This window comes from Lepidochelys kempii, chromosome 1 (genome assembly GCF_965140285.1).
Source record: "Lepidochelys kempii isolate rLepKem1 chromosome 1, rLepKem1.hap1, whole genome shotgun sequence".
In the NCBI taxonomy this organism is placed as follows: domain Eukaryota; kingdom Metazoa; phylum Chordata; order Testudines; family Cheloniidae; genus Lepidochelys; species Lepidochelys kempii.
In genome coordinates, this window is record NC_136380.1 from 243,420,914 (window position 1) to 243,441,603 (window position 20,690).

General features: G+C 48.9%; 1 protein-coding gene across 2 annotated transcripts in view; it reads right to left on the reverse strand.

The window, feature by feature from the left end:
• The window catches only part of B4GALNT3 (beta-1,4-N-acetyl-galactosaminyltransferase 3), a 98,527-nt gene that overhangs the window by 33,741 nt on the left and 44,096 nt on the right, over positions 1 to 20,690 (reverse strand). For both annotated transcript variants that reach the window (XR_012155903.2, XM_073320751.2), the window contains exons 2-3: positions 9,161 to 9,264; positions 2,253 to 2,330 (exon numbers count right to left, since the gene is read on the reverse strand). Coding sequence is in view for 1 of the 2 variants with exons in the window: in XM_073320751.2 (XP_073176852.2) it covers positions 2,253 to 2,330; positions 9,161 to 9,264 (182 nt within the window). In the remaining variant the exon portion in view is untranslated. The remainder of the gene's footprint in view (positions 1 to 2,252; positions 2,331 to 9,160; positions 9,265 to 20,690) is intronic.

Below are 20,690 nucleotides of genomic sequence, written 5' to 3' on the forward strand. Positions count from 1 at the left end.
TTCTTATAGATGTCGTAGAGGGGACACAATAGGATCATAGATCCCAAGTAATTAATTTGTGCAGAGTTAAGCCTCTAAAACTGTCAACAGGTGATTAACAGGAAAGCAAGCAGCTCTCTAGTCCTATCTGTTCCCTCAGTGGCTGTGTTATACCAGGCACAGTGTAAACAGTAACACTGGAAGAAAAGGAGTACTTGTGGCACCTTAGAGATTAACAAATTTATTTGAGCATAAGCTTTCGTGGCTACAGCTCACTTCATTGGATGCATTCAGTGGAAAATACAGTGGGGAGATTTATATACATAGAGAACATGAAACAATGAGTGTTACCATACACACTGTAACGAGAGTGATCACTTAAGGTGAGCAATTACCAGCAGGAGAGCGGGGGGGGGGGGGGGGGAAGGGCGCCGTTTGGGGCAGGGACTGTCTTTGTTAGGTGCATTATCAGTGCCTACACTATGGGGGCCCCATCTATGATTGGGGCCCTCTAGGAATTACTAAAATAATATTAATATTAACAATAATCCTGTCCCTCCCTAACCAATCCTTGTTCTTCCTCTACAGCTCTGTCCCATCAGCCTTGCTACACAGCAGAGCATTGTTTTTACAGAGAGCAATACAGAGAATGACACAGGATGTCCTGGTTCCAGGCACTCACCAGCCATTGGTGAGGTGCTGCCCCAATCCAGGCTGAGGCCCTCTCCCTTTGCTTTGCATAGTGCAGCATCGCTTGGAGCTCTCTACTTGTTTCCTATTTGGCAGCGCCGCAGAAGGAGAAGGTTTATGCCCTTGGTCTGTGCTTTGCCTAGCACAGCACTGCACAGGGGAGTGAAACTGTCTTGTGTCTGGCATGGTGAGGGTTGGCACTTGTCCTGCTTGTGGTGTCCTGCCTCTCCAGGGTACAAAGCACATGCCACAGTCACACTTCTCAAAAAGAAAAGAAGTATTTCTGGCACCTTAGAGACTAACAAATTTATTTGAGCATAAGCTTTAATGAGCTACAGCTCACTTCATAGGATGCGAACTTGCCAGCAATGGGTCTTCCTAAGACAAATCACGTGGGCACCAAATCACGTGGGCACCAGAGACAAGCATGCTTCACATTGTTCTGAGCGACCGCTGGGAATTAGAGTCAATGAGCAAAGCCCTATGCTGGCCAGGGAGGCACAAATGCCCATCACTGACACTGTGGGAGAGGAGAGAAGTTAGACATATCATGTGCATAGAAGCAATACCAACTGTGGCATCCTGATGCCCTTCTGACAGTAGCTGCTCATCTGAGAGGCAGCCCTGAGGCCGAATGAAGTGCCAGGCAAACAGCCTGCCACTGGGACAATGCCATGCAAGGGAAGGACTACATCAGACTCAAGCTGTGACCAGTCACCATAGCAGTTGCCACAGCAGAACACAGTAATGGTCCATCTTCTAGACTGGTTTTCTGTGTCAGACAGTGGCCACTGCTGGATGCTTCAAGGAAAGCTTTAACTCCCTCATCATGCCCCAAGCTGTCCAATGTTATAGCCAGTGGGGAAATTTCTTCTTGCCTCCAGCTGGTGATCAGCTTCTGTCTTGAAGCATTAGGACTGTAGTTTGTTTCCTAGCTAGAGCAACTGCAGAGGCCATTCTAATTTGTGTGTGTGTCCAGTCAGCTTTTGGAATTTACTAAGTTAGCAAAACACCCAGTGGTTGGTGCTTCTCTCATTATCAACATGCTGCATTGCTCCATTATCTGAAGAGAAGTAGTACAATAAGGGGACAGTGGAGGGAAGAATAAATGAGGCATAAAGGAAATGTTTACTCAGGTTCTCAAGGGTCACCTGAGAAGGTCTCTGCTCACCAGAAGTGTCAGTGAAGTGACAAGACCTCTATGCACAAGATACAGGGGTTGTACAACAGGCAAATACCAGAGCAATAGCACAGTGTGAGACACTTACATGTCACAGTCATGTATTTGCCTGTTGAATTCTTCGTACTACACATTCTCAGCTCTGAACAAACATCACCTTTAAGGGGGTAGCAATTTGGCTGCTTTCCAGAGGCTGAGGGTGGATTTCTGGTGCCTGAGTGGCTGGGTCAGAAGCCAAATCTCCAGGAATCTGGGGATTCCTGTCTTTCCAGATTTTTTCTTTGGTTTGCAGAACCAAAGCTTTCATTAAACAGGGATGGGGGTGGGAGACACTGGACTCCCAAAGAAACAGAAGCCTCTAGTTACAATCCTCTGATAGAAAATGGTTCCAGAAAACACCAACCTCTGGGATCCAAGGGACGGAGTTTTCCCCGGCTGGATAAACAGACCTATTCCTTGCACCTCTTTGCTGCTCTTGGTTCTAAGAGACATGTAGATAAAAGAAAAAAAATCATCTTATAAGTGACTGATCACATACACACAAGGTTGAAAAGCTTTCACAAGTCCATGTGAGCATGGGTGCTGGAACTAGGGGGTGGGGGGTGCAGGAGTGGTTTCCATCATATTCAGGCTTTACAGTTTGGTTCAATGACTCTCAGGACTCCCACCATACAAATTGTTTCAGCGCCCCTGCATGTGAGCAAACAGCAAGTGCCCAGTGGCTTCTAAAAGCCTACAAGTAGTACTGGGTTGGAAAATGTCCTCCCAGCCCAGGAAATTTTTTGAGACTGATAATTTTTTCAATCCTGATTCAGGATGAAAAGTCGAAATTGCAAATGTGCACAAAACAACACCTTGGGGGAGGGGAGGGGTATATAGGTGTGGGTCAGTTGAACATTTCATTTTGATTTTGACCTTTTACACTTTGTTTCAGTTTGTTTTTACTATAATTAGCTTAAATTTCTAAACAGTCCTTTTAAACCCCCCACCCCTACCCCAGTAAAAGGGAATTTCTCATTTAGACAATGTTGAAATGAGGGTTTTTGGTTTTTTTTTACAATATTGCATTTTTTCCTCCCAAAATTTGTCAAAGTGAGAAATTCATTAAAACTGATCTTTTCCCCAATGAAAAAAACATTTTGTTAAAAAATTCCTGATCAGTCACAGGTGTAGTGAAACATAAGCACACTCTGCCTTTGGGACTGATGACTAAGGCCTTGTCTACACTACAGAGTTTTGTCGGATCAAAAAGTGCATAAGAAAACCAGTATTTCCTGTTCACACTACACTCCCTCTGTCTGCACAGCGTGCCCACACTTGGGGCACTAATATCGACATTGAGAGCTGTGCACTGTCGATAGCTATCCCACAAGTTCCGCCGGACACCTTCTGCCGCTAGGTCTTGTGGAAAGGTGAAGTGGATTGCAGCACATTATGGGTCTGGGCTCAATGTCCCATGATGCATTGCTTTCCGTCCAAGCATTCCATGTGCTTCTGTCTTTGGTTGGTGGCATTTTTCTTGTTTGCTGTTCATCCCACCATCTCTGTGTGAAAGGATGGATCCCGCACTGCTCTCCAATGCTCTTCTGCCATTAACACATCATGGATGGAAGTGCAGTTTATTGTGAAGTTCCTAACTCAACAGGATTCACAGTTGCCTGATGTGCTGTCTGACATGGATAGGAGCAACATTAGATTACTTTTGGCATTCACGGAACAGTTGCACATGGTGGACTGTTGCTTTTGGACTGAGTGGTGAGATCACATCGTCATTCAGGTCTGGGATGACAAGCAGTGGCTACCTTTCTGGAACAGTGTGCAGAGCTCACCCCAGCTCTATGGCGCAAGGACACCAAAATGAGAGCTGCCCTCTCAGTGAAGAAGCATATGGCAATTGCAGTGTGGAAGCTTGGTGACTCCAGACTGCGACCAATTGGTCACAAATCAGTTTGGAGTTGGAAAGTCGACCGTTGGGGGTGTCTTAAAGCAAGTGTGCGGGTCTGTTAATCGCATCCTGCTACAAAGGACCGTGAGTCTTGGCAATGTATGTGAAATAGTGGATGGCTTTCCAGAAATGGGTTTCCCGAACTGCGGAGGAGCCACAGATGGCACACATATTCCAGTTTTGGCACCGGACCACTTTGCGACGGAGTACATCAGTAGGAAGGGGTACTTCTCCATAGTGTTGCAGGCACTTGTGAATCACCACTGGCGTTTCACTGACATCAAGGGTGGTGGGGGTCTGGAAAGGTGCATGATGCATGTATCTTCGGGAACACCGGCCTGTACAGAAAGCTGCAAGCAGGGACTTTCTTTCCAGACCAGAAGATTAAAGTGGGGAATGTTGAAATGCCCATAGTGATCCTGGAAGACCCAGCATACCTGTTAATGACATGGCTCATGAAACCTTACACAGGAAACCTGGATAGCAGTAAGGAGCAGTTCATAGGCTGAATAGGTGCAGGACGACCATAGAATGTGCATTTGGCAGATTAAAGGGTGATGACTTTATGGCAGGTTAGACCTCAGTGAGGATAATATTTCCATGGTCATAGCCATGTGCTGTACGTTGCACAATATTTGTGAAGGTAAGGGTGAAAAGTTTGCTCAGGGTGGACTGCTGAGGCAGACCGCCTGGCTGCTGAATTTGAGCAGCCATATACCAGGGCTATTAGAGGGGCACAAGGTGGGGGCAATTCGAATCAGGGAGTCTTTGAGGCAACACTCTGAAAATGAGAACCAGTAATGTATATTACTATTCTCGGGACCGCAATGCTTAATGAAATTGAGTTTTCCTAGGAAGTACTTGTGATTTTTGTGGCCTAGGATTCCAGTAAGCAAATGATTAAACTGCTTGTGTATGTCTTGCTGCTGCCTGATATCACAATTTTCAGGAAACAAATAAAGATTACTTATCATTCATTAAAAAACTTTTCTTTTATTGCAGAGAAAACACCACCACCACCACACACACACTTGCTGGGAAAGGAGGTACCAAGGAAGGGCTGACTTTCAGAGCTGTGCATAAGTCCAGCTATCATTTGAAAAAATGTCCGTGAGGTGGAGTGAACAGGAAAGCAAGAAGTCCCGGAAAGCAGAAAAGAATGCTCAGGTGGAGTTTAGGGAGGGCATGGGAAAGAGTTCTGAATATGCTTATGGAGAGGGCAAGCATGCATCTGCTCAGTCTATAGTGTTATGAGGGACTTCAGCATCTTAGTTTTCTCCTCCATAACTTTAATCATCCTCTTAGTAGCGTCCTTAACAGGCCTCTTTTTTTTTCCTGTCCTGCCTTTTGATTTCCCTCCACTCCACGCATTCCCTCTTTTCTGCATCTGAGTATTGCAGCAGCTCCCAGAACATGTCCTCCTTGCTCTGTCTCAGGCATTTACTTATCTGGTGGAGGTGCTCTGCTGGTGAGTAGGTGATGCCTCTAAAAGCCACATCTGCAGAAGCACAAGGAACAATACATAAAAGCATGATTATTAAGTACACACACAGCATTTAAACAGTACAGTAAAATACACCTCTAATAACATACCAATCACTTTCTCACTGTCCCTTGACAAGTACACATGTCGGTGAACACCACAAGTTTGGTCAGTTTACCCTGGGACAGAGGGCATTCTACATGGGAAGAACAGCAATATGAAAGGGTCGATGGGCACTTGACTAGGGACAATAGTCTAAATTTTCCCACACTTTTCCACAGGCGGGGGTCATTGTACCAGATATCTCAGTCCTGAGGGTATGCAAGGAAGCAAGGGTGCTTCTAGTGCACACTTGCGGTTTCTGACCCAGTTCCTATTCTGCTCATCTGTGTGCTGCTTTGGTCCCTGTGCACATGATTGCAGAATGGCCCAGGAAAGTTTCCTTCAATGGGGAAAGGAACAAAGCAGCTCTGCCAAGGAACCTTTGGCAGAGGATTGCCAGGTACCTCCAGGAAACTTTCCTAGAGATCTCTCTGGAGGATTCCCATGAAATCTCAGTGTGCATCAACACCCTGTTCCGCTGTACTTCTTAGCTGCTCAGGGAAATGTCCAGCACACAGAAACACAGCCAGCCTTGTACATTTCTATGCCCTCAACCCACCTCTGCACTTCACAAAGCAAAGCCACTTACCAGGAATCTCCTCTCCTGCTTCTTGCTCACCAGAGTGTGACTGCCAAGACTGGCTAGACACCTCCAGAGTGGAGAAAAGCTCCTGACTGGACACACCACCAGGAAACCCTGCAGTGGGCTCCACATCATCGTCTAACTCCACCTCTTCGTCAATGATTTTGTCCTTTGGGCTAGGTCCACTTTCTGCCAGCTCCAGGCTTGCTGAAGTATCCCCGGGACTCTTGGCAGTGGAGGTGGGGTTGCCACCGAGGATAGCATCCAGCTCTTATAGAAATGGCAGGTCTTTGGTGCAGCACAGGAGTGACACTTTGCCTCCATCGCCTTCTGGTACACCTGCCTCAGCTCCTTGATCTTTGCTCTGCACTGCACCATGCCCTGATCATAGTCCTTTTTACACAAGCCTCGAGAAATCTGCCTGTAGGTATTGAAAGTCCTACAGCTGGAGCGCAGCTAGGACTGCACAGCCTTCTCTCCCCATATACTGATCAGAATCAGCAGCTCCGCAGTGGTCCAAGTGAGAGAGCGTCTGCTGTGTGGAGCCGTAATGGTCAGCTGGGAAGATGCGATGTGATATCTCCACGCCGAGCAAACAAAGCAAAATTCTGGGGGTTTTAAAGGGCAAGTGGCAGATGGTTGTTTACCTGGTTGCAGGGCAGTGGAGTTGAAACTGCTGACCAGAGCGGTCAGGATGGGCATTGTGGGACACCTTCTGGAGGCCAATTAAAGCAATAAAATCAAGCATGGTGTCTACACTGGCACTTTGTCGACAAAACTTTTGCACAAAAAGCCTTATGTCCCTTGTTGAGGTGGTTTTATTTTGTTGCCAAAACTGAAGAGTGTTGTTGCCAAAAGTGGCATTGCAGTGTGTATACTGTGACAGGGTCAGGCCAGATGGCTATAGGAGAGTAATAGAAGGCAGATATATTAGCCCCAGGCTAAGTAGGTCCCTTTTCCCTGGGTATGGTAACGGGGAAGGTTCCAGAACAATCAGAAACCTTCTGGAGACAATTAAGACAGGCTGATGAGAACACCTGCAGCCAATCAAGAAGCTGTTAGAATCAATTAAGGAAGGCTAATCAGGGCACCTGGGTTTTAAAAAGGAGCTCACTTCAGTTTGTGGTGTGCATGTGAGGAGCTGGGAGCAAGAGGCACTAGGAGCTGAGAGTGAGAACGCGGACTGTTGGAGGATTGAGGTGTACAAGCATTATCAGACACCAGGAGGAAGGTCCTATGGTGAGGATAAAGAAGGTGTTGGGAGGAGGCCATGGGGAAGTAGCCCAGGGAGTTGTAGCTGTCGCACAGCTGTTCCAGGAGGCACTCTAGACAGTGGCATTTCACAGGGCCCTGGGCCGGAACCCGGAGTAGAGGGCGGGCCCGGGTTCCCCCCAAATCCTCCCAACTCCTGGTCAGACACAGGAGGAGTCGACCTGGACTGTGGGTTCAGAAAAATGGCCAAGCTGAGGGCTGCCGTGAAGCTCCAAGGTGAGCAAATACGCCAATAAGTGCAAGACCCACCAAGGTAGAGCAGGAACTTTGTCACAATACCTTCACTGTTTTGCCGCCAAAAGCTGCCTTTTGCCAACAAAACTGTGTTGTGTAGTCAAGGCATAAGCTAATTAAATCCATTTATTCATGCCTCAATATCAGTGACATCATAACAGAATTTTGAAAAGCCTTCAAGATCCATCATTAACTTCGAGCACTCAGCAGCTGACCTTCTAGTGACCATCCATCCATCCATCCATCTCCTTGCTGATCTACGTACTATGATGACCCTCCTCCGTTCCTTCCATAATAACTTTCTCAAGGTTATTTCCATCTCTATGCCTAATGTGACCAAAGTATGTAAGTTTCAGTCTGTGGATTTCCAACATCATGGTCTGCTTCTCTCTAATATATTTCTACATAACTAGCCTGCACTAATCTAGTCTCTATTCTCATTCATGTCAGCTGGAGGACCCAAGTCACCCTAATAACTATCTTTGTCCCCTTCACAAACTTTGAGCTGTAAATTAGTTGTTAACATCTGTTTATTCTCCAGTGCTTTGACCAATCTCTAACACTTCCTTTGGAAGACTATTCCTTAGTGTGATACGTCTCACCATTCATTACGAGCTTTTCCCTTGCTGTGATGGGGTGTACCAACCCTGCAGTGCCTGACCAATCACTGTGGGCACAGGAGACCACACCCCATCGCCCCTGCTGCGCATGCTCCAGGGGGAAGGGACAGCTAAACGGAGGCAGGCCAGCTCAGCCTGGGCTGGCTGAGGAGGAGGAAGGATGTGTGCTGCAGGCTCCTGCAGAAGCACCTGCGACTCTCCAAATGGTAGGAATCGTGTACCTGGACTATGCTGAGGACGACTAGCTGACCGCAGAGACTGACTGGGATGCCGAGCCACTGCCAGCTGAGGAGATGCCTGAAATGCACCTTGTGGAGGAAATGACCCAGGGAATGTAATAGAAGCTGAGCTTAAACCCTTAACAGGGAATTTCCCAGCTTCATAGGGCCCTGGGTCGGAACCTGGTGGAGTAGGGTGGGCCAAGGTTCCCCTACCTCCCCACCACACACCTGCCACTAGGCATGGTTACTGTTTGCTTGCTCTGGGGCTGCAGACTGATTGCCCAGGGGCTGCAGACTGATTGTTTGTTCTGCCCTGCCCAGGGTCAGAACCACAACTATTGCCTGCCTCAGCCACGAGGCTATGGGGCCATAGACTTTTTACTTTGCTCTGCCCAACCCAGGGGCTGCAGACCGTTTGCTCGGCCCCACCAGGGGTCCTGGGCCCTCTTTACAGCAATTGCCTGATCCCATAGGGAGACCTAATGCTTGTGCAACGGGGTGTACCAACCCTACACTGGGCCAACTGGGGCGGCCCGCTTGACACGCAGGATCCCACACAACACTAGCTTTTAGCCTAAGTTCTCCTTTTCTTAATTTCATCTCATCATTCTTAGTTATCCCTCCATTGTACTGATGTAAATCCAACCTAACTCCATTAAACTGCAGTGGAGTTGTTCTGTATTTACATTGGTGTAATTGAGATCATTATAATTGAGATCAGAATTTGGTCCATGGCCTGTTCTCATTCTGTGCATGTAGGGAGAGATGAATACAGGAGCTGGGATCTGCCATGCAGATCTAGAAGGAGAATTTTCCCCTGAATGTTTAAGACCACCCCTGAGCCTCCTTACCTGATGTAGTGGCTTCTCAGGATAGTAAAACTGAAGGTTTGGGTCCACAGCAGGGATGTTCCTGTTTGCCAGAGCTTTAGCCAGTTCCCTCCAGCTCCCATATCCTGCAAAGAGGAGGGGGAAAGAGATGTGAAAACCCACCTCAAAGAAAAAGAAGAAACAACAGTGATAACTTCAGGTTACATCCTTTCCTTCTGGAGTTTTATAGTAATGGGAGCCTAAACCTCCCTCTTCCCCTGGAAATATTTAGCTTGGCCAGTCAGTGACACAACTCCTGTTTTGTTATTGTCCAGCACCTTTCATTCAAGGTGCTCAAAGTGCTGCACAAAAAGTTAACAAATCAAGTATATTGGGACTCCACTATTGAAGCCACGCCTGCCAGCTCCTTAGCTGGCTTCCTTAGCCACTGAACCATGGTGATACATTGAACCAGTCCCCTAACCAACAGCCTTAGTGCTCAAGGCTTACAGGCCCACAGCAGCCATACCACAGGCCCCTGACTGGATGGAGAAGGCTGCACTCTCGTTGGATACCTGGTCTATAGAAAGGCCCCAACAGCAAGAGGAAGCTGTCTGAGCTACAGACCATTGCCTGCTAGTTGTTCCCTAGACCCCCTTGCCCTGCTGCCTCACCTGACCCTACCTTGCTGCTTTGCCTGACCTCGCCTCCCCAGTCCACTGAACTGGCCCCTTGGATTGGATCTTCCGGCTACTGATGCCTGAGAGAACTCTGACCATTGCTCCAGATTGCCTCTGATATGAATTGACCTGCTGGCTACCTGACCATTGGCGCACACTTGAATACTGCTCCAGACTGCTCCCAATCCTGCCTCAGCCACCAGGCAGTACAGTTTGCTCAGACCACTTCAGTTTCCTCCTAGACTCATCTTACCTGAAAAGGGTATGGAACCCACACGTACGGTCAGGGGCGCTGGAACAATTTGTATAGTGGGGGTGTTGCTAGCCATTGAACCAAACTGTAAACCCTCTGTATAGTGGAAACTACTTCAAGCTACGGGGTGCAGCAGCACCCCAGCATCCCTAGTTCCAGCAGCTATGGGTATTTTGCCATAGGGGCCACTGAGCCTCCAGGAGCAGACTGCTCACTAAAGGTGGAAAACCAAGCCTTACATGTTGCAGTGGACCAGCTTCAGGCAGAAAAATGCACCCTGCAAGAACAGATCATAGGACCCATGATGCCATCAAGACCCAAATGCACAGTACCATTACCAGAGTTCTACAATGGGACTTGTAGCAAATTTAGGGGCTCCATTTCCAGCCATGGCCCAATGCCTACCAGATGGACCAGGCAAAGGTGGGATTAGTCATGATTTTCCAACAGGTGAGGGCCTGGACACAGTGACTGCTCTGCTAGAGCACCTATGCCTACCCCTACCCCACTGCTAGAGGCCTACACCTTCCTGAGGGCCACTATGACAATCTTCGATGACCCACACCAAGCTCGCACTGCAGAGGCAGCCCTACAGAGACTCCACCAGGCCTTGGGGTCAACTGCAACATATGCAGCCTGCTTTGGATGCCTGGCGGTGGATAGGGCTTGGAATGAGGTGGCCCAGCTACACCAGTTCTGTCTTGCTCTCAGCGAAGAAATAAAAGATGAGCTTGCCTGTGTGGAGCCTCCCACTGATCTAGATTCATTTATTAAGTTGGGTCTCCAAATCAACACCAGACTCAGGGAATGGCATCTTGAAAGGAAAGGGATTCCACCCTGCATCCAGGCACTGCCCACAACCCCTGCAAAGGCTGACCCACGCAAGCCCACATAGGTGGACGTGGCATGGACCTGACTGGACCAGTGGTGAGAGTACTTGTGTTTCTACTGTCGTGGCAATGGCCACATGGTGTCTGTCTGTCTTGCTATGTCCCCGAGCCATGTGCTTCCAGGAAACAACCATGCCGAGCGTTGGTAAGGGGGTCAAGCCTGAGCAACATCGAGAAAACTCCTCAAAGCCCCCTCCAGCAATCCATTCTGGCTGCCTGGCCCAACATATTGAAAATGTCTCCTACAACTCCAGTTACGACTCTGGCTCTGGGATTTCGGACAGATATTTTGGCCCCAGTGTCAGTCAGGGCCCTCTGTGAGGGGTGATAACTTAATGGGCACTACCATGGCTCAAGTACTCAGCCTACCCAAACAACCTAAGATAGCCCGTGATTTAGTTGAGACAGTTGATGGATCACTGCTCACCTCATCCATCAGAAAACTATAGTTTTGGAAGTGATGGTTGGGGAGCACTATGAACTTCTCCAATTTAACCTGATCTGGTCCTCACGGTTCCATTTGATGGTGTCAACAAACCATTACATTTAATTCTAAGATTTGCCAGGACATCTGCCTCCTGACTTCCAGGCTCGAGACTCCAGAACCTCAGGTTGGATGCCTTGCCTGGGCTTCAGCAACACAGAGAGATGTTCGGGCAACACAGCAGGCCTGCTTACTACTAGGGTCAACCATCACTCTCCACAAAATACCAAGTTTTCAGACATATTCGAAAAACAAAACGGAGATACTACTTCCTCACAGGGAATATGACTGTCTGATTGACTTACAGCCGGGAGCCAAGATTCTGTTCAGCTGAATGCATTCCATGTTGGAACACGAATTAGCCGCTCTTAAGGATTACAGAATCTGAGAATCTGGAGAAAAGTTTCCTTGAGCATTCTACATCCCTGGCTGGGGCCCCTCTCCTCTTTATGAAAAAGAATGACAGCTCCTTAAGATTCCGTGTTGACTACTATACTCTAAATCAAATTGCAGCGCAGAATTGATACCCACTACCCAGAGCTCCCGGACTGGGTAAGAGCAGCCCGGGTATTCACCAAGTTAGACCTCAGAGGGACATACAACCTAGTCAGAATCCAGTCAGGTGATGAATTGAAAACCATTTTTCACACTTGGTATGGCCACTTTGAACATCTGGTGGTGCCTTTTGGACTTACTAACCTTTCAGCATCTAATTCAGTGGTTCTCAAACTTTTTTACTGGTGACCCCTTTCACATAGCAAGCCTCTGAATGCGACCCCCCTTATAAATTAAAAACATGTTTTTTATATATTTAACAGCATTATAAATTCTGGAGGCAAAGCGGGGCTTGGGGTGGAGACTTACAGCTTGTGACCCTCCATGTAATAGCCTCGTGACACCCTGAGGGGTCCCGACCCCCAGTTTGAGAACCCCTGATCTAATTAATGATGTCTTATGAGATATGCTGAACCGCTATGTGGTCACCTACTTAGATGACATCCTAATTTACTCTGATGACCAGCCTATGCACAACCAGCATGAGTGCAAGGTCCTGGAAAGATTCTGCCTACATGGGCTCTATGCTAAGCTGGAGAAATGTGTCTTCAATCAGCCTACCATGGAATTCTAAAGCTACGTTCTGTCTGCTGAGAGAGGTAGCATGGATCCCCAGAAAGTGGAAAATGGTTAGCGACTGGGAAACATCACGAAGCAGTCAAGAAATTCAGCACTTTATTGGGTCTGTGAATTTCTATAGATGGGACTGCTCCCGAATCCTGGCCCCTATAACATCTCTGCTGCAAAAACCCACCAAGTTTGCTTGGAGGCCAGAAGCCCAAGAAGGCTGTGATCATCTGAAGCTGGAGTTCACCTTCATGCCCATCCTCACACATCTGGACCCAAATCAGCCATTCACACAGGAACCTGATGCTGCCATTGGGGCGGTGCTGTCTCAGAAACAGGGCATTGACAAAGAAGGTCATCCCTGTACGTATTATTCCTGCAAGCTCACTCCTGCCGAGCACAATTATGACATTTTAGACAAGGAGCTTGTCATAAATATAAAGGGAAGGGTAACCACCTTTCTGTATACAGTGCTATAAAATCCCTCCTGGCCGGGGCAACATCCTGTTACCTGTTAAGGAGCTCAGCTAACCTGGCTGGCACCTGACCCAAAGGACCAATAAGGGGACAAGATACTTTCAAATCTGGGGGGGGGAAGGCTTTCGTTTGTGCTCTTTGTTTATGTGGTTGTTCTCTCTTGGGACTGAGAGAGGCCAGACAGAAATCCATCTTCTCCAACCCATCCTAATCCAAGTCTCCAATATTGCAACCAGTATAGGTAAGCCAGGCAAGGCAGATTAGTTTATCTTTTGTTTTATGTGAATTTTCCCTGTGTTAAGAGGGAGGTTTATTCCCATTTTCTGTAACTTTAAGGTTTTGCCCAGAATCTGAATACCCTGTAAAGTATATTCCATCCTGATTTTACAGAGATGATTTTTACCTTTCTTTTTTTTTTAAATAAAATCCTTCTTTTAAGCACCTGACTGATTTTTCCATTGTTCCAAGATCCAGGGGTTTGGGTCTTTGATTTTGTAATCAATTGGTTAGGATATTATTCTCAAGCCTCCCCAGGAAAGGGGGTGTGTAGGGCTTGGGGGGATATTTTGGGGGTAAGATGTCTCCAGGTGATCTCTTTCCCTGTTCTTTGTTTAAAACGCTTGGTGGTGGCAGCATACTGTTCAAGGACAAGGCAAAGTTTGTACCTTGGGGAAGTTTTTAACCTAAGCTGGTAAGAATAAGCTTAGGGGGTCTTTCATGTGTGTCCCCACATCTGTACCCTAGATTTCAGAGTGGGGAAGGAACCCTGACAGAACTACTTGCCATCAAAGTGGCTTTTGAGATCCAGAGGCATTACCTAGAAGGCACCAGACACCCAATTCAGGTGTTCACTGATCACATAAATCTAGAATACCTGTGCACGGATAAAGCCCTAACTCAGTGACAGCTACGCTGGGCTCTCTTTTTTCTGGGTCTGATTTTACTATCACCTACCGTCCTGGCTTCTGCAATCGTAAATCAGATGCTCTGTCCTGAAAAGAAGAACCTGAAGAGCCTCCTGAAATCACATCTCTTCCTTGGCAAAGCATCATTATCCAATTTGTTCATGACGATATGTTCCTCCCTATCAAATGAGCTCTTTGCCCAGACACTCTCAAACTTCCAAACTGAATCACAGGGTAAATTCACATAGAAAGATGGACTTTTCCTAGTTCACAGGGGAACCTACGTCCCTGAGGGACAACCCCGTTTGAAGGCCTTATGCATTTGCCCTGATATCCCTTGGGCTGGCCAATTCAGCCAAGCAAAGACCACTTGCATGGCATGTTTGTCATTGTGGTGGCCAAAAGTGTGGTCCAATGCTCAGGCCTTCATCAAGTCTTGTGACACCTGCGGCCATACCAAAGTTCCCCAAACTAAACCCTTTGGGATGTCAATACCTTCTGAGACCCCTTCAAGGCCTTGGGCTAACTTTACAGTGCACTTCATTGTTGAATTACCAGAATCTGAAGAATGCCAAACCATACTGACAGTAATGGATCAACTGAAAAAGATGGCAAACTTCATTCCCCGTTCACATCTTCCCACTGCCAAGGATACTGCTCATCTCCTCATCACACATGTTGTCCACCTCCATGGCCTCCAAGACCACATTGCTTTAGCCTGGGGTTCACAGTTCATGTCTGAGTTTTAGCAGGAGGTGTTCTGTCTCCCAGAGGCGTGTCTCCATGCACTGACTGCCTACCATCCACAAACCAATAGCCAGTCGAAGCGTGAACTAGGTATGCTTCACCAACTACCACAAAAATGACTGGGCCTTACTGCTTTCATATGTGGACTTTGCCCATAGCAACGCAGACCACACTTCAACCAATATGAGTCCCACCCCCTCCTTTTTTACAAATTATGGCTTCCATCTCCATTTTCACTAAGTACTACCCACAGTTCCCACAAACTCAGGCCTGGTTTGTCAAATCCATCAGACATAAGAAAAGTTGAAACAAAACCTAGATGCAGCCAAGAAAGCATACAAACCTCATGCTGACGGTCATTAGCAGGAGGGTTCTATATTTGCAGTAGGACTAAAGGTATGGCTATCGGCAAAGCATCTCAAGACAGGCGGATCTGTATGTAAATTAGACCACCAAGTACATAGGACCCTACCAGATCTGCAGGCAAATAAACCCAGTAACCTTTGAACTTCAACCTCCCTGCTACTTCAAGGTGCACCCTATATTCCATGACTCCCTCCTTAAACCCTTCACTGACAACCCCTTTCCTGAAAGAAAACAACCTCCCACTCCCCCAGTCCAAGGCCAAGAAGAGTACCTTGTCCATTAGATCCTAGATTCCCAGATATGAAGAGGGAAGACATGATACCTCATCAACTGGGAAGGGTCTGAGCCATGTGAGGGTCCTGAGAACCAGCCCATTTTGTGCACGCTCCCAAAGAAGTCAGAGCCTTCCACAGTTGGGGTCTGGGCTGGGGCAGGCAGCTGGGGTGTAGGATGGGGCTCAGGGCTGGGGTGCAGGATGTGAGGGCTCTGGCTGGGGACGTGGGCACTGGGGTGGGGCCGGGGATGAGGAGCTTGGGGTGCAGACAGGCTGCCCCGGGGCTGGGGCCAGAGAGGAGGACTCCCCACAGCCCTCTCCCCGCTGGCAGCAGCGAGCTCCAGCAGAGGGACCCCGCTTCATCCCCCCCGGCAGCACACTCACCCTGCACCGTCACTGCACATGCTCCTAGGGCCCCTCTCAGGTCCAGAAAGCTCCCTCGCCTCTCCTATGGTGGATGCTGGGGGGGGGGGTTTGCCATCATGTGTGGCCTCCTCCCCTGCTGCTGCCCCTCACCATAGCCTCACTGGGGGTGGGGGATGGGGCTGCCCCTTGCCCAGGGTGGGGCAGGACTGGTGACTGGGGGTGGGGGGCACAGGGCGTCACAACACTCACCCAAGCCTCAGCTGCTCAGGTCCAGGAAGCCCCCGCACCTCCCCTGTGGTGGGTGGGTGCCAGGGAGGGGGGGGGGTGCCATCACATGTGGCCTCCTCCCCTGCCACAGCCTGCTGCCCCTCACCCTAGCCTCAGCGTGGGGCAGGAGCGGTGACTGCGGGCTTGGGGGCGGGGTGTGGCTCACAGGGTCAGACACTCACCGAAGCCCCAGCAGATGCTCAGGGGAGTGAGGTCCACTCCAGATATCTCCTGGCCTGAAGTCCCCTCAGTGTCACCTCCCGGTGGGTCCCAGGGGAGAGGAGGACTGCCAGTCATGTGTGCGCCTCCTCCCCCTCCTCAGGTGCAGCAGCAGCCAGCTGCCTCAGCCTGCCGCCAGCGCTGCTGTTGCTTAGGGCCTGTCTTCACTGGCCGTGCTTTAACATGGCTTGCGTAGTTGCGGCACAGCTCCTCCACAAGGGGAATAGCTCCACAAAAAGCACCTCCACAAGGGGAATAGCTAACAGTGCTGGGAGCACAGCTCCCCGCGCTGGTGCATGTCTACACTGGCGCTTTACAACGCTGAAACTTGCTGTGCTCAGGGGGGTGTTTTTTCACACCCCTGAGCGAGAAAGTTGCAGGGCTGTAAAGTGCCAGCGTGGACAAGCCCTTAGGCAGTGCAAGCAAGGGAGAACAGTGTGGAGCGGCAGGGCAGCTGCCTGCTTTCAATCAGGCAGGGACGCTCTGGGTCCCAGGGGAGGCGTGGGGGGGGGGCCAGGCAGGAGCTGGGGGACACTCCAGGCAGGGCCAGGGCAGAGACCTGGCTCCAAACATTGGTGGAGCTGTCCCCCGGCCCTGAATATTCCTGGAGCCGGGCACCATGGTCCCATATAACTCATCGCCACTGGGTGAGAAAGGTGTAAAACAGATGGGCAAAGGGGAAAGATAGGGCAGATGCAGACAGAGTGGTACAGACAGGGAGTCACAGACATTGATTGTAACTCCCAACCAGATTTGCAAATTCCAGCTACTGGCTAATGGCATAGAATATTTACCCTATTCTCATGGGCGGTGAATGAACCCCCCATTCAGGGAGACTAGCCCCCTGCCCCACCCCTTCCACCTGCTGGGGCCAGAGAAGCCCTGAACCCCACACTGTGGCTGGAGCCGCCCCAAACCCCAGCCACCAGCACGAGTCCCAAGCCAAAGAGGAAGCAATTCAGGGCTCTGCTCTCCCACTGGATCATTTGAGTATCACCCACTGATGGGTTGGAGCTCCATGCCCACTGTGCTTGAAGGACCTAGCCCTCAGTGTTTCAAATTGCTTCTGGCTCATGCAGGAAGATGCACTGAGTGGACACTTAGGGGAAGTAACTGAACCATTGGCACTATTGTTAGTGTAGGCCTCAGCTGGAAACAATTATTCCAATGTCAGACCAGCCATCTAAGTAGCAGTGATACCTGTGGCTTCCAATATTTGAGTCTCTTCATCCTCCACACTGAGGTGTGAAATGTTGCAGGACCAGCGATGCAACATGCAGGATGCAGCAAAGAGAAGGCAAAGGGAAGTGAGGAAGAGCGAAACAGACACACATGGGAGAACGCAAGTGAGGAGAAGGTGGTCACTTGTGTTCTGGAGTATTTAGCAGTAGGGCAGGTACTTCTGTTGGACTTGCCAGTGTAGATGCACATGTGGGCAAACCAGTATTGCAGGGCCAGCTTTATGATTAGTGAAGACCCCAGCAAGAACCCAGGGGTGGAACTGGGCCTTGTGCATCACCACTTCTCCAGTCCGGCTGCTGGAGGATGACACTGTGTGGTGAGTAACTACCTCCCTCACTGGACTCACTGGTGTAGTGGGGGAGCTGAAACATGAATTGCTGATGTTACTTGAGTCCGTGAGCTTAAGACCAGCTCTGGACTAGTAACAACTAATCGCACCTAGTGAGACCCTACTTCCAAGCCAGTAGCCACTGTTCACAAACTGATCTACATCTCTACCCTGCACCCGTAGACAGAGGGGCCAAATAGAGCAGGGGGTGCAAATAGTAGGTTTACACTTTGGATGTGAGGCCATCAGAAAATGGATGTAGCCTAAAAGCCAAGGGGCCAGAAAGAGAGGTAAAGAATATAAAGAACACCCTGCTGTTAGTTACAGTAAGAGAAAGAAGGGTGCCCCTCTCCTTATATAAGGCCTGATTAGGGCCCAGCTCTCTCCCTCAGAATGATGGCTGTTATTGCAGTCACGATAAGCCAGTCTCTCGGAAGTGGCAAGGTCAGCAAACACAAGACAGACAAAGAGAAAGAAAGAAAAGGTCTCTCATGTCTCATTCAACAGCAGGTGCTCCAGCTGACCGATTCAGCTTAAGCCCTCCTACAGAGCAAACAGTCCAAGAGCCAGAAAGAATGACATACTAGGAGCTATCAGGCTTCAGCTTAGGAATATGATAGGAGCTGCCATATCTATTCAAACATTAGGTACATCTAGTCCATTGTCCTGCCTGTGGCCCCAGCTAGCACTGATGTTTCAATTAGCCACATAATGCACCTGGCCAATTGTGCAGGGGAAAATCCTAGAGCCTGTTCCCCATTCCCTCAGATGACCAGCTTACACTCAAAAGGATGAGAATTGACTCCCCTTGTGTCATTACTGTCGCTTGCTTAGCCACAAATGCTATTAATGCCCATAAATTATCCTGTCCTTTTGTAATCATGATTAAGGCTGCGAGTTTGTCACAGAGGTCACAGAAGTGACAGATTCCGTGACGTTCTGGGACTTCCATGACTTCTGCAGCGGCCAGTGCAGCTGGCGTGGGGGCCGCCTGAGAAGCCACCACACTCTCTCTCCTCTCCCCACAGCAGCAAGACTTTGGGTGTGGGAGGGGGTGGGGGCTTTTGGCCGCCCTCGCGGGGGCGGCAGGGGAGAGAGCTCTCCAGAAGCAGTAATATCCCTCATCTCCTACGCGAAAGTGTGGCCAGGCAATGGGAGCTGCAGAGCTGGTGCTCGGAGCAAAGGCATCGCGCAGAGCTGCCTGGCCATGCTTCCGCCTAGGAGCTGAGGGAGGGGGATGTTGCCACTTCTGGGCAGGCACAGAGCCAGGTAGGGAGCCTGCCAGCCCTGCCAACTGCTCCCCCAGCACCAGTGAGGGTCACAGGCTGCACACTGTCCCCACAACCCTCCAAGCACCAGTGGGAGTCCCAGGCTACCCCCCCCCAGCACCCATGATGCCCTCTAGCCACCACCCCCCTGCCAAGATTTAGTCAGGGGTATATAGTACAAGTCATGGACAGGTCATGGACCATGAATTTTTGTTTACTGCCCACGACCTGTCCATGACTTTACTAAAAATACCCATGACTAAAACGTAGCCTTAATCATGAAAAATTATTTGATTTAACAGCTTCCTGCGGCAGTGAAGTCCATGGGCTGGTTTCACACGAGGTATACAATCATAGAAGAGAAGGGCTAGACGGGACCTCGAGAGATCATCTAGTTCATCCCCCTACTCTGAGGCAGGATTAAGCATACTTAGGCCATCCTTCGACTGTATGGAAGCATTTCCTTTTGATTTTAGTGTCCCAAACTGTTCTCATGTTATAGGGACCAAGTTAGAAAAAAAAAAGACAGGCAGACAAGACTGATGAAAGGAGAAGACTACTGCACCAGCAGTTTTATCCTCAGACAGTCTGCAAGCATTGGCCCTTGCTTGCAGACACTTAACACACACTGAATGCTTTTGCTGGAAGGACTGCTTAGTTCTAGGGTAAAAGGGGCTTCTGTCTTCAGAACCGTCCACTGAACATGGGCTTCCCAACATTGTTGCACCAAGGACTTTAACTCGGTCTTTGATGAACTTACCCCATAACCATTCTGACCTTCTCCACGCTGCTCCAGCAATAAGACACTAAACGCCCCTCCCAGTGAGTGTCATACAGAAGGAGGAAAGGTTTCAAAAAGAGGATACACAGGGGACTTGTGTACATTGCAGTTACAAACATATTAGGTTCTGTCCTAACCATGTTACAACAAGGTTGGGTTTCTATGTGTAGATGTGAACAAACTGCATTATAGCCAAGTTAACCCTGAAGGTTATAGCACAGTGCCCTTCACACAGCTATAACATGATGCGATCTGACCTACACAGACAAAAATCAAAGCATAACTGGTGGAACTAGGTTCCCGAACCTGGTTGTAATTGTAGCACAGACAAAGCCAGAGAGGGGAAGAATACAAAGGGGCATGAGATATGGATAGAGAAGGATTACAGAGAGAATGCTAGTGAAATTGGAGACTGTTCCAGTTTGTCACTCTTGCCAGGTGCTTATCCCTTGCAGGAATCTATGATGGATCCTTGTGGTCCTCACAAGTTGCAGTGTCTATCACACTCCCTGAAGCACAAGTCCCATTTAGCTTTGCATCAAGTACGTAAACTCTAAATGAAGGGCTCCCATATTGAATACCCTCCTGCCATTGAAAAAAACATCTACACCAATGCTGAAATGTTGTGATTTAATTGCATTCCTCTTCTAAGAACACTCCTGTCTGAGCATCCAAGCCAGTACCATACACTTTCCAAGTATCATTAAAGGGTGTAAGAGAGAAATAGGCCTGAGAAGCCTGCATGGTTTTTTGGAACAGTGCTGGGCAGAATGTGACAGAACTGCTCAGTTCAGTGGAGGAAGGAACTGTTTTCAGTGTTTCACATACACACACCACGCCTTGACTTGTTACAGACATTAACTGAAAAACATTCCATCCCTAGCAAACATCCCTAGCAAATGT